This window comes from Bufo bufo, chromosome 4 (assembly GCF_905171765.1).
Source record: "Bufo bufo chromosome 4, aBufBuf1.1, whole genome shotgun sequence".
Lineage (NCBI taxonomy): Eukaryota > Metazoa > Chordata > Amphibia > Anura > Bufonidae > Bufo > Bufo bufo.
Genome location: NC_053392.1, coordinates 245731007 through 245745069, shown reverse-complemented (window position 1 = coordinate 245745069; position 14063 = coordinate 245731007). Strand labels below are relative to the sequence as shown.

Sequence of the window (14063 nt, the reverse complement as noted above, 5' to 3'; positions counted from 1 at the left end):
ATCCCGTAGTTTCCAAAATGGGGTCACTTTTATGGAGTTTCTACTCTAGAGGTGCATCAGGAAGGGCTTCAAATGGGACATGGTGTAAATAAACCAGTCCAGCAAAATCTGCCTTCCAAAAACCACACGGCGCACATTTCCCTCTACGCCCTACCGTGTGCCCGTACAGTAGTTTACGGCCACATATGGGGTGTTTCTGCAAACTACAGAATCCGGGCAATAAATATTGAGTTTTGTTTGGCTGTTAACCCTTGCTTTGTTACTGGAGAAAATGGATTAAAATGGAAAATTTGCCAAAAAATTTAAATTATGAAATTTCATCTCCATTTGCCAATAACTCTTGTGGAACACCTAAAGGGTTAACAAAGTTTGTAAAACCAGTTTTTAATACCTTGAGTGGTGTAGTTTCTTAGATGGGTCACTTTAATGGAGTTTCTACTCTAGGGGTGCATCAGGGGGGCTTCAAATGGGACATGGTGTAAATAAACCAGCCCAGCAAAATCTGCCTTCCAGAAACCACACGGCGCACCTTTCCCTCTATGCCCTACTGTGTGCCCGTACAGTAGTTTACGGCCACATATGGGGTGTTTCTGCAAACTACAGAACCCGGGCAATAAATATTGAGTATTGTTTGGCTGTTAACCCTTGCTTTGTTACTGGAAAAAATGGATTAAAATAGAAAATTTGCCAAAAAATTGAAATTCTGAAATTTCATCTCCATTTGCCAATAACTCTTGTAGAACACCTAAAGGGTTAACAAAGTTTGTAAAACCAGTTTTTAATACCTTGAGTGGTGTAGTTTCTTAGATGGGTCACTTTAATGGAGTTTCTACTCTAGGGGTGCATCAGGGGGGCTTCAAATGGGACATGGTGTAAATAAACCAGCCCAGCAAAATCTGCCTTCCAAAAACCAGACGGCGCACCTTTCCCTCTACGCCCTACCGTGTGCCCGTACAGTAGTTTACGGCCACATATAGGGTGTTTCTGCAAACTACAGAATCCGGGCAATAGATATTGAGTTTTGTTTGGCTGTTAACCCTTGATTTGTTACTGGAAAAAATGGATTAAATTGGAAAATTTGAAAAAAAATTTAAATTCTGAAATGTCATCCCCATTTGCCATTAACTCTTGTGGAACACCTAAAGGGTTTACGACGTTTGGGTGGTTTTTATTATGTAAGCTTCACAAAGAGACGTCAGACCTGAACTGGTCCTTAAAAAGTGTGTTTTTGAAAATTTCTGAAAAATTTCAAGATTTGCTTCTAAACTTTTAACGTCCCCAAAAAATTTAATGTCATTCCCAAAATTATCCAAACATGAAGTATACAAATGGGGAATGTAAAGTAATAACTATTTTTGTAGGTAATACTATTTATTATAGAAGTAGAGAAATTGAAACTTGGAATTTGCTAATTTTTGGTAAATTTTTATAAATAAAAATGAATTATTTTTTACTCCATTTTACCAGTGTCATAAAGTACAATATGTGACGAAAAAAAACAATCTCAGAATGGCCTGGATAAGTCAAAGCGTTTTAAAGTTATCACCACATAAAGTGACACTGGTCAGATTTGCAAAAAATGGCCAAGTCCTTAAGGTGAAAATGAGCCCACTCCTTAAGGAGTTAAGCCGTCTGTCCCTACTCCCAGCCGAAGCTCCCAACATGGAGCTGACCTCAGGAAGGAAACAAGGCGTGCAAGGAGGTACCGTACAGTGTAAGTAAAGCCTATTATGGGCTGCGCCCAAGAAACATAGAATGTGTCGGCAGATAAGAACCATTTGGCCCATCTAGTCTGCCCAATATACTGAATACTATGAATAGCCCTTGGTCCTATCTTATATGAAGGATGGCCTTATGCCTATCCCATGCATGCTTAAACTCCTTCACTGTATTTGCAGCTACCACTTCTGTAGGAAGGCTATTCCATGCATTCGCTACTCTCTCAGTAAAGTAATACTTCCTGATATTACTTTTAAACCTTTGCCCCTCTAATTTAAAACTATAACCTCTTCTAGCAGTTTTTCTTCTTTTAAATATTCTCTCCTCTTTTACCTTGTTAATTCCCTTTATGTATTTAAAAGTTTCTATCCCCTCTGTCTCGTCTTTCTTCCAAGCTATACATGTTAAGGTCCTTTAATCTTTCCTGGTAAGTTTTATCCTGCAATCCATGTACTAGTTTAGTAGCTCTTCTCTGAACTCTCTCCAAAGTATCAATATCCTTCTGGAGATATGGTCTCCAGTACTGCGCACAATACTCCAAATGAGGTCTCACTAGTGCTCTGAAGAGCGGCATGAGTACCTCCCTCTTTCTACTGGTAATGCCTCTCCCTATACACCCAAGCATTCTGCTAGCATTTCCTGCTGCTCTATGACATTGTCTGCCTACCTTTAAGTCTTCTAAAATAATGACCCCTAAATCCCTTTCCTCAGATACAGAGGTTAGGACTGTATCACAGATTTTATATTCTGCTCTTGGGTTTTTACGCCCCAGGTGCATTATCTTGCACTTATCAACATAAAATTTTAGTTGCCAGATTTTTGACCATTCCTCTAGTTTTCCTAAATCCTTTTCCATTTGGTGTATCCCTCCAGGAACATCAACCCTGTTACAAATCTTTGTGTCATCAGCAAAAAGACACACCTTACCATCGAGACCTTCTGCAATTTCGTTGATAAAGATATTAAACAATATGGATCCCAGAACAGATCCCTGAGGTACCCCACTGGTAACAAGACCATGGTCTGAATATACTCCATTGACTACAACCCTCTGTTGTCTGTCCCTCAGCCACTTCCTAATCCATTCAACAATATGGGAGTCCAAGCCCAAAGACTCTAATTTATTGATAAGCCTTCTATGTGGGACAGTATCAAAAGCCTTACTAAAGTCTAGATAAGCGATATCTACTGCACCTCTGCCATCTATTATTTTAGTCACCCAATCAAAAAAATCAATAAGATTAGTTTGACATGATCTCCCTGAAGTAAACCCATGCTGTTTTTCATCTTTCAATCCATGGGATTTCAGATGTTCCACAATCCTCTCGTTGAGTATGGTTTCCATTAATTTCCCCACTATTGATGTCAGGCTTACTGGCCTATAGTTGCCAGATTCCTCCCTACTACCTTTCTTGTGAATGGGCACAAAATTTGCTAATTTCCAATCTTCTGGGACGACTCCTGTTACCAGTGATTGGTTAAATAAATCTGTTAATGGTTTTGCTAGTTCACCGCTGAGCTCTTTTAATAGCTTTGGGTGTATCCCATCAGGCACCTGTGACTTATTTGTATTAATTTTAGACAGCTGACTTAGAACCTCTTCCTCTGTAAAGACACATGCATCAACAGATTCATTAGTCTTCCTTCCTAACTGAGGTCCTTTTCCTTCATTTTCCTTTGTAAAAACTGAACAGAAGTATTCATTGAGGCAGTCAACTAGTTCTTTATCTTCTTCCATATACCTTCATTCTTTTGTTTTTAATTTGGCAATTCCTTGTTTTAGTTTTCTTTTTTCATTTATGTATCTGAAGAATGACTTATCGCCTTTTTTCACTGACTGAGCTAATTTCTCTTCTGCCTGTGCTTTAGAAGCTCTTATAACTTTTTTGGCCTCTCTCTGCCTAATCTTATAAATTTGCCTGTCATCCTCGTTTAGTTTTTTTTTATAATTACTAAATGCTATCTTTTTGTTTTTAATGATTCTGGCCACTTCTCCTGAGTACCACAGTGGTCTCTTCCTTCTTTTTGCTTTTACTGACAAGCCTAATGCAATTTTCTGTTACCTTCAATAGTGCCACTTTTAAGTAGTCCCATTTCTCCTGGACTCCATTGAAACAGTTCCAATCTGATAGGGACTCGTATACCACTAATCTAATTTTAGAAAAGTCAGTTTTTCTAAAATCTAAAACTTTTGTTTTTGTGTGGTGTGAATCAGTCACTGTACTTATAGTAGACCACACTGACTGGTGATCACTAGATCCCAAGCTTTCCCCTACAGTAATATCAGATACCAAATTCCCATTTGTGAATACTAAATCTAAAATGGCCTCCTTCCGGGTTGGCTCCTCAACTACTTGCTGTAGAGATAATCCCAGTAGGGAATTTAGAATATCTGTACTCCTGGCAGAACTAGCTATTTTGGTTTTCTAGTTTACATCAGGAAGATTAAAGTCTGCCATAATGATAACTTCCCCCTTCAATGTCATTTTAGCTATTTCCTCAACTAGTAGATCATCTAATTCTTTGACTTAGCTAGGTGGTCTATATATCACAACTACACGAGTTACCTTATGATTATCAAGCTGCAAGGTAACCCAAACTGACTTTAAATTGGTCTCGCTAACTTGTATTAAATTAGATTTTATGCTATCTTTCATATACAGGGCCACCCCTCCCCCTTCTTGCCTTCTCTGTCTTTCCTAAATAGAGAGAACCCTGGTATTGTTATATCCCAGTCATTACTTCCATTGAACCACGTCTCAGTAACAGCCACTAAATCTATATTCTCAGATGCCATTATAGCCTTAAGTTCATTGATCTTATTCCCTAAACTGTGAGCAATTGTAGACAAGACTCTGAGCTTGTCATTTCTTAACCTATGTGCTACTGGCATCTTCTGGCATTGTTCTGGGGGGGCAGTCGGACTGCTGGATTGTCACTTTTTTGCCCCCCTTTCCTAGTTTAAATGCTCCTTAGCAAATACTTTGAACTGTTCACTGAGGACATTTGTTCCCTTGAGAGAAAGATGCAAACCATCTTTCTTGTACAGTTCTTTTCCATTCCAACGAGAGCTAACATGAGACACAAAGCCAAACCCTTGGTTCAGACACCATTCACCAAGCCATACATTGAATTCCTTAATGTGCATCTTCCTGTCATGCTGAAGGTTATGCACAGGCAAAACTGCAGAGAATGAAACAGTTGATGCAACCTCCCGTATATCATTACAAAGTGTGTGAAAATCTTCCTTCACCTTTGAAACCTCATTGCAAGCCAGATCATTTGTCCTAAGATGGACAATAACATCCACCTCCCTTTCCTGCTTTGCTTGCCTAACAATATTAAGGATACGTCGTCTATCCCTGCTAGCAGTAGGTCCAGGGAGACATCTCACAACACCATTTTCCTCAAACTTCACACCTCTTATGATGGAATCGCTACCAACAGCTGCTTACTATCAGTCCTCAGCTTCTCCTTTTTGTCTTTAGCTGCAGTCTTGCATACTTTAGGCAAATGAATTATGGAGAGCCACAGACTGTGGGTCATGTCTTCTATCAACAACTCTCAGTCTACCAGAACCTGCTGTAACCCATCTTCCATTTCTAGGGGGCCTCTGTGGCAGTAGCATTGCAACGTTCTCAGCCTGAGTTTGTTTAACAGTTTATTTCCAAATCTCAGATTTCAAAAATGCTATTTCCTGCTGCATTACGGAGAGCTGTCTACAGATCAGACAGCATCCAAACCTCTGAAGAGAGGAACCTGAAATAAAAGCACAACAATTTCTGCACAGAACCAGGTCTGCCACTTTAAAGAGGGAAAAGATTTTAAACAAACAAATCTTACTTGTTTAGATTTTACCCACCTCCAGATTACCTCCTGAGTATCTCCTGAATATCTCCAATGCACTAATAAAAATCAGCAAGCTATAATTAGGCAAGCTAATACTATGTGACTATATATACACACACTCCCACAAAAGCTCCTCCCCAACAACAAATTTAACACCTTAATCACCTATGCTCATTTGCAATCAGACAATAGTGATAACCTGTCTAACAAATTCCTTACCTGTTTTGAAACACAGTGTCTCAGTATCCACCAGAAATACCGCTGAAGTTCTGCTACAGTGGAAGATCTCTAAGTTAGTCTAAGTTAGTTTCCTGAATATCTCCAATGCACTTATAAAAATTAGCACTTGAAAAATCAGCAAGCTATAATTAGGCAAACTAATACTATGTGGCTATATATACACACACTCCCACAAAAGCTCCTCCCCAACAACAAATTTAACACCTTAATCACCTATGCTCATTTGCAATCAGACAATAGTGATAACCTGTCTAACAAATTCCTTACCTGTTTTGAAACACAGTGTCTGAGTATCCACCAGAAATACCGCTGAAGTTTTGCTACAGTGGAAGATCTCTAAGTTAGTCTAAGTTAGTCTCCTGAATATCTCCAATGCACTTATAAAAAATCAGCACTTGAAAATCAGCAAGCAAGAAGCAAAACCAAGGCAGAGTACTCACGCACACCCGTACAGCTCACTAGCCAAGGGGTCAGGAAATCACAGACTTCATCTATAGGCGAGGTGGAAGATCACTCATCCCGGTTCTCAGCAGGTGGGGACAGGAGGTTCACCGGAGCACTCCAGTGTCTTCCACGCATCAAGCTTTAGACCCAAACCACCGAGACGCAGACCCAGAGGGCAGCTTGAAAGGACCTCTGCAAAAACGTCAGAGCTCTCGGTGGACGGCAGCGATGCTACCGCCACCCTCGGTCAGCTTCCTCTTACTCAGCCCTGCGGTAGGCGGCAGATCGCATGGTGCGTGGAGCGGCCCCCTATCATGAGGGGGCAGAGGGGAGAGTACGGGAGGGATCGCGGCACGTCTACGACGTTACGTCATGCCACTACGAGGGAACCCACACAAACAGTTATTTCCCTTTTAATTGCTTGTAATGCAGTTGGTTAGTGGTACCTGGTGGTACCTAGCCGCTTTCCTGGAGTCTAAAATCACTGTATATGCGTACTGCACACTGAAGACCTTTAAGAGGGGTTAGGAGGCTAGAAAACATCTAGCCTTGTAACAAAGTGCTTAGCTCCTTTGAGAACATCAACTGGATGTTTCTTTGTATTATATGAGCGTCTGCCAGGTACCATGTTGGGAACTGATCTATTGGGAGCTCGCTCATTTGTTCACAGCTTTGGTAACTGTTACTTACTTTAAACTTTTACACACCATGTCATGTTAAGTCTATTTTTTCCCAAATCCCAGAATTCGCTGTAATACAGGCACTTTTTCCCATATTCTGATTGATGATATAAATTGTAGCTCCAAAGACTTATGGTATATCATCTTCCACTAATTTTTTAAAAGATTGGTTGTCCCCAACAGAAATTATATCCTAGGCCGGGAAAGTGTTTAAATGAAATAAAAAAAGCCAATGAAAGCAATGTACATGTCACGGTAACTTCTGTGACAGAGGTTAGAAGATCGGAGAGACTGACTGCACGTGAGGTTAACTAACAGTCTCTTGATTCTCAGTGTTGTGGTTTGGTAATGACCACACCTCTTGCCAGGTGCAGCCCGTGGTCATTACTGCATTCCCTATTTAGTTTGGTCTCACACTTCATACCATGCGGTTGATATTCTCTGCTTGGATTTGGAAAAGTTGGTGTTCGGACCTTACCTATGTTCCTGCTCACCCATTTTCTATAAGATAAGTTGTACTGCTCTTTGTATTTGGTTGTTCCTCTGTGCTTGTTGTTACTAGGCCTCAGGGAGACGCTGGTTTGTTCACCTGGGAAGGAACCAGTAGTCTCATTCCCTGCCACTCCCTAGGGAATTTCAGGGCTCCTAGGGTCTAGATTCCGGCGTATGTATTTTCCCACCTTCAGGGTCTTTACATACTGACAGGAGTCAGGGCCAGGTTTAGCGGCTTCCTAGGACGTGACCTTTTCCTTCTCCCTAGCCTTGAGGCCTAGTTCTGTGTCCCTCCCCTCCCCTGTATTCGTGACAGTACACCACTGCAGCCATTCACTGGCCTTAACAGGGATGTGTCAGGGACATGCCAATGCTGAGGCCAGGATGTCACACTTACAGTCCACAAGGGGACTGGAATGAGATGAGTTTGAAGCCCTGACATTGGAATGGAGCACTATTGAGTAGGTGAGTGGCTTTTTTCTTTCATTTACACATTCTTTTAGCCTTGGTTAACATTTTTGAGAAATCCCTGTCTGATACTGGATCAAGCTAAACGTCTTGTTGACTTGTTTCACTGTACATGTTATAAAGTGTACTCTTTTCAAAACTGCATTCTGTATTCTAGTAGAGGAGTGCACAGAGACTAGCAACCAGTGGCTTCCATACCTTCTGTACCTTCTGTGTCTGCAGTTTCGACTGTAGAGGTATATTAATCAGCAAATCGAAATCGAATTATATAAAAATGCTAACTGGACTAATACATTTTTCAAGGCAATGGTGTAATGGTGAATCTCCTCATGTTTTCTGCATCTGAGAGAATTAACAGAATGTATAAAGTAAATGAAAAACGATTGTAAAACAAAAAAGTACAGATACTAGGATTGGAATCTTTGTTCTCCTAAGTAGTCAGTAAGTGAGGGCTTTGTTAATTTTAATAAAGTTTCATCGTTGTCTAATGAAAGTCTATGTGACTTTCTAATATACTTTGTTTACATTGAAGCCTTGTTTTCTTACCCGCTGGTTGTACACAGTAAAGTTTTCGTATAGATCTACAATGCATTCTGCTTTCTTTAGGAATTTGCTGTAGGATTCCTCAGTCCACCAGTGGATGAGATTTCCAAATGAGTCATATTGACCCCCTACAATTTTAAGAAAAAGAGCCTCAGTACGTAAAAAAATTAATCAAATAAAAAAAAACCTGAAGTATTAAATTGACACCTTACATTTTAGAACATGTTCAGCTTTAAGCAGACAAATGATCTTAATAATATAGTACATTGTAGGACCTAGAATTTAGTATTACCAAACACATTATGCCATCACCATGCTATGTTTGGAAAATGTCATAGGTATGATATTGAAAAGCTTATGCGCCACAGTGCAATACTGATTATTACCAATAATATATGCTTCTTGTAGAAAATTAAACATTTACCCCAGTCATCATATCCATGTGTCAGCTCATGCCCGATGATGGTACCTATGCCGCCATAGTTTAAAGATCTGTAAATGTAGAAATATTTGACATAATGCAGACATTAAATGCCACAATCCTAACAACTAGATACAATACACTAGATATCTACAAATCTCAGCATTTTGATTTCCTCAGAACAGTCTTTTTTCTTATGATAGCCATACATTCAGAATTAGTTAGTCAAATTATTTACTCCTGACTCTCTCCATTGACAAACATGTTCAACTCATGAAGGACAGTCCTCTCCAGTTCGCTAAGCTACAAATACTTTTGATTGTTGGCAGATACCACTGAAATCTGCAGGATGATACAGCAGAATCTAAAATCATGTCTATGAACCATTTAGACTTTGGAAATAGAGATTTCAGAAGTAGCGTTATCTAACAAAAATATCATTATATTTGGACGAGTTCTTTTGACAGACTAGGACAAGGCTGCAGTTGGTTTCAGGTTGGTTTTATTTAGAAACTACTGGGATTCTTTGCACAACCACTTTTCAATAAGCAGGCCTCCCAGAGAATTCCTGATTGCATGGAACCCCAGTAACTAATATTAGTGGGGGGAATTGCAGTACCCAAGACCTGGGGGTACCTTAAAGTCATTTAGTTTGTTATGTGTTTGCAATGTTCCTGCTTACACTGTACATCAGTAGATGGGGTATGGCTGGCATTGGTTCACATTAGGAATATGACTAACCATCCTAATCCTCCTCTCTTGGTAGAAGTGAGCAGGACCTACTTCCTGCCAGGAGGGGAGTCTTGGCTAGGACAGTAAGGAGTGGGGAAGCATATTGCTAGAGCTTGTACTCCAAGGGTCTTAGGGACCAGCAAGAAATCCAATTCTCCTGGGAGACCACTTTTCCTGGGAGACTGCAAGAATGTCAAAACTTCAGACAGTAAAAAAGTTACAGCATTTATAGTCAGCAGAGTGACCAGCAAGTCACAGCTTAACAGACCCTGCTGCAAGTGAGGGACTTTGGCTCAGACATTCTTCACCTAGATAACATCCAGGCCAGACCAACTTAAAGCCTCCACTTCACAGTAGACATCTATATCCACAAGTAAGAGCTTATAGCTGTTAGACACAAGCTTAAGAGAGTCATTAGCAAGACAGTACATCAGAGGACCCATTAACTGCCACTTTACCAACCCCCATACCTCATCATCTGAAGATAGAAATGGCACTTTGTCCTTACTACTGCTGGATGTTCTACAATTTATTAAAGAGAGACTTTTAGTCTTTTAATTATGGCCTGAGTACACGGTGACATACTGTAATATCTTATCAGGGCGACTAAGACTTCCATCCTCTGCACTGGCTCCTCAGGGGATTACTGCAGAATCACAAAGTAAATGGGTGTCTGACATATACAGTACAGACCAAAAGTTTGGACACACCTTCTCATTCAAAGAGTTTTCTTTATTTTCATGACTATGAAGGCATCAAAACTATGAATTAACACATGTGGAATTATATACATAACAAACAAGTGTGAAACAACTGAAAATATGTCATATTCTAGGTTCTTCAAAGTAGCCACCTTTTGCTTTGATTAAGCTTTGCACACTCTTGCCATTCTCTTGATGAGCTACAATAGCTAGTCCCCTGAAATGGTCTTCCAACAGTCTTGAAGGAGTTCCCAGAGATGCTTAGCACTTGTTGGCCCTTTTGCCTTCACTCTGCGGTCCAGCTCACCCCAAACCATCTCGATTGGGTTCAGGTCCGGTGACTGTGGAGGCCAGGTCATCTGGCGCAGCACACCACCACTTTCCTTCATGGTCAAATAGCCCTTACTTTCAAAGTTTTCCCAATTTTTCGGCTGACTGACTGACCTTCATTTCTTAAAGTAATGATGGCCACTCGTTTTTCTTTACTTAGCTGCTTTTTTCTTGCCATAATACAAATTCTAACAGTCTATTCAGTAGGACTATCAGCTGTGTATCCACCTGACTTCTCCTCAACGCAACTGATGGTCCCAACCCCATTTATAAGGCAAGGAATCCCACTTATTAAACCTGACAGGGCACACCTGTGAAGTGAAAACCATTTCAGGGGACTACCTCTTGAAGCTCATCAAGAGAATGCCAAGAATGTGCAAAGCAGTAATCAAAGCAAAAGGTGGCTACTTTGAAGAACCTAGAATATGACATATTTTCAGTTGTTTCACACTTGTTTGTTATGTATATAATTCCACATGTGTTAATTCATAGTTTTGATGCCTTCAGTGTGAATCTACAATTTTCATAGTCATGAAAATAAAGAAAACTCTTTGAATGAGAAGGTGTGTCCAAACTTTTGGCCTGTACTGTACATGCCTGACAGAGCAGGAGTCACTTTTCTTCGTTGTAGCTAAAAAACAGAGTCTCGATAAGGGAACCCAATATTACAGCCATAAGTGGGGATATGGAAAAGGGTGTTTGAAAGGTAAGATCCACTTTAACATTTATAATTGTGTAGGCTATTGCTTTTTATAATGCAACACAAATATCATGGACATTCAACTGATTTATCTAAAACTTACTGGGGAAAATCTGGATCATAGAGTGTAGGTTGCAGGATACCAGCAGGAAACACTGTGAATAACAAAGATGGGATCATTTATACCCACAATGCTAAATGTAGTTAAATGAATATGTACTGTAGACACAAACTGCACAGTATAGTACTTTTTATGAAAATCCCAATATAAAACAGCAGATTGCACCCTTCACTACTCACCCATTTGGTTCTTGTTAGGGAGATAGTAGGCATTAAGGGCCTGTGGAGGGAGCAGCCACCTGTTAAGAAAAATAGGTTTAAATTAATATACCTAATTAATTTGATATAGTTGGTGCCTAGAACTTAAATGATTCATTATAAGGAGAATTGCACAGAAACGTAATCAATTTGTTAGCTAGTTTGTGTATTCATTTGTTAGCCAAGCATAAGACTGTGTACACAAGGTTTTGCTATGGAGTTAGTTGCTTTGGCTTTGGAAAAATCATAATATGCTATAATAAAACTGCACAAATCTTCAATATGTTATGGATATTTTGGGGAAGTTTTCTTCTTGTAAGTAATTAAATTATTTTATAAACTGAGAATTCGCAAATAAAAAAATAAAAAAGTTGAATTCACAAATAAAAAAATATAGAAGTACAACTTTTAGTGAACAATAGTGTGTAGAACAATGGATTTGTCAGCCACTGGTTTCAGTCTGCCTTGTTTGTTTTTTCTAAATATGCCAATGACTTGGTTTTATGAGATGAAAACCCAGCCCCAGTAGACTGGAATAGGTCTGTCAAAAAGAAACTCTATTGGTTAAAGGTTTAAAGGGGCTGTTACAAAAAAATAACCTCTTCCAGTATTATGTTTTAGCTGGAAACAGTATAAAGAAAAGCAACTAAACTGATAAAGGCATAGAGGGTCTTAGTGAAAGATTGAAATAATTTGATTTATTTAGTCTTCAGAAGGAGTATCCAAGAGGGTACATAACTAAACTACAGTATGTAAATATATAAAAGGCCCATACAAAAAACATGGTGAAAAGCTGCTCCATATAAAACTCCTCAAAGGACAGGGGGCACTGCCTCTGTCAGGAGAAGAAAAAGTTCAGTCTCCAGAGGCAACACGACTTCTTCAAGAACTGTGAATCTGTGGAATAGTCTACCTCAGGAGGTGGTCACAGCAGGAAGTTGACTATTTTAGAAAAGACTTAGATGAACTCTTAATATTAAATAACATACTTATGCACATGTGGAGAATTCTGGTTCTCACTCTAATTTCCTAAATTCACATTCCCAACCATTCTTTGGTTGAACCGGGTGGACTTGTGTCTTTTTTAACCATACTATGTTGTAGAGGGGATTTGCTTGCTTTGGACCCCATGTAGTAGCCAGATTCAGCTACTACAGTGAGCAGCTCACTCATGTAACAAGACATCTATCCTGTAGAGGCCACAACAGCAGAATTATTTTGCTAAATACACTCTAACACTTTCTTGATCAATAGCTGCTGATTGATAAGGACTTCAGAAGCTGGTGCTGCAAGGACTTCAGAAGCTGGTGCTGCAGTGATCACCTTTGACAGCTACATTATAAAAACCTAAAGTGATCTTTTGGGTTGATTAAGTGTGAATTACATATACAGTGGTTCCTCAAGGTACAGTGACCTCAGGATACAATATTTTAAACTTTTTCCCTGGGCCATTTTATGAAACTTGACTCAACAAACGATGCCTCAGACTTCGATCCAGCCAATAAACATGGCAATTTCTCTGGTAAAACACCTGTATCGGTTGTCTAGTAGCTCCTCTTTACATGTTCTGCTCTGCCCTTTGTCTGTGCCAGGATGAGCTGCTCCTTTAGATGTCAGGATGGTTCCATGTTATTTTATTTTTCTGGTGCACCGTGTATTATACAGGACCCTAAAAAAATTCCTGTCCTCATCATAGAAAGTGATTTACGGCTTCCAGTAGTTATTCTGGATTGATGTACAGTGTATGTAAGGACTTATTTTATCTGTCATGGTGATCTGCAAATTTTTCTTTCATTTTTTTTTTCCTTTTATTCGGGGATGGAACCAATTACTATTTTTCCATTAAATTCTGGAATCAAGTTACAATGGATTCAATTTATAATGGTCGTCATGGAAGCAATTAATATTGTAACTTGAGGGACCATTGAATATAAATGTATCAACTTTCCCATCAGCCTAATTTAACTCCCCAGTCTACTAGATCAATACACAGTAATTGCCCTGATAAATACATATTTTTTTCAATAGCCAAAATCTTTTGACAGTCTCACAAAAATATTTTTGCATGAAAATAATTTTCAGTTGTAGATCATTTGGACCTATGAGAAGAAATGCATGTGATTTTTCTTTGAAATTAGCTGCCTTTGTACTTCTTCATTGGCAAATGCATTAACCATGTCAAAGTGACTTTTCTATGAAATAACAAAGGTTATACGCACGCCGACTTGTCCACTTCCTGACGGATCCTCTTTACTGACTGTTTGATGCTGAACCTAACACTGTTTAGAATGTTCTTGAAATAGGTCTTCTCATGAACCTCAAACTAAGAGGTGGGAGAAAAGACAGAAAATTAGAGATATGGAAATTAAAATAAGGGCAGAACAAGCCATAGGCTGAAAGAGAAGAAACAACAGATAGTGTATGCA

The 14063-nt window shown here is 39.4% G+C and overlaps 1 protein-coding gene across 1 annotated transcript in view; it reads right to left on the bottom strand.

Moving 5' to 3' along the window:
• The window catches only part of ECEL1 (endothelin converting enzyme like 1), a 158244-nt gene that overhangs the window by 48261 nt on the left and 95920 nt on the right, over window positions 1-14063 (bottom strand). Inside the window, exons 10-14 of the mRNA XM_040428434.1 lie at window positions 13857-13960; window positions 11620-11678; window positions 11423-11474; window positions 8860-8927; window positions 8439-8563 (exon numbers count right to left, since the gene is read on the bottom strand). Of these exons, the coding sequence (XP_040284368.1) occupies window positions 8439-8563; window positions 8860-8927; window positions 11423-11474; window positions 11620-11678; window positions 13857-13960 (408 nt within the window). The remainder of the gene's footprint in view (window positions 1-8438; window positions 8564-8859; window positions 8928-11422; window positions 11475-11619; window positions 11679-13856; window positions 13961-14063) is intronic.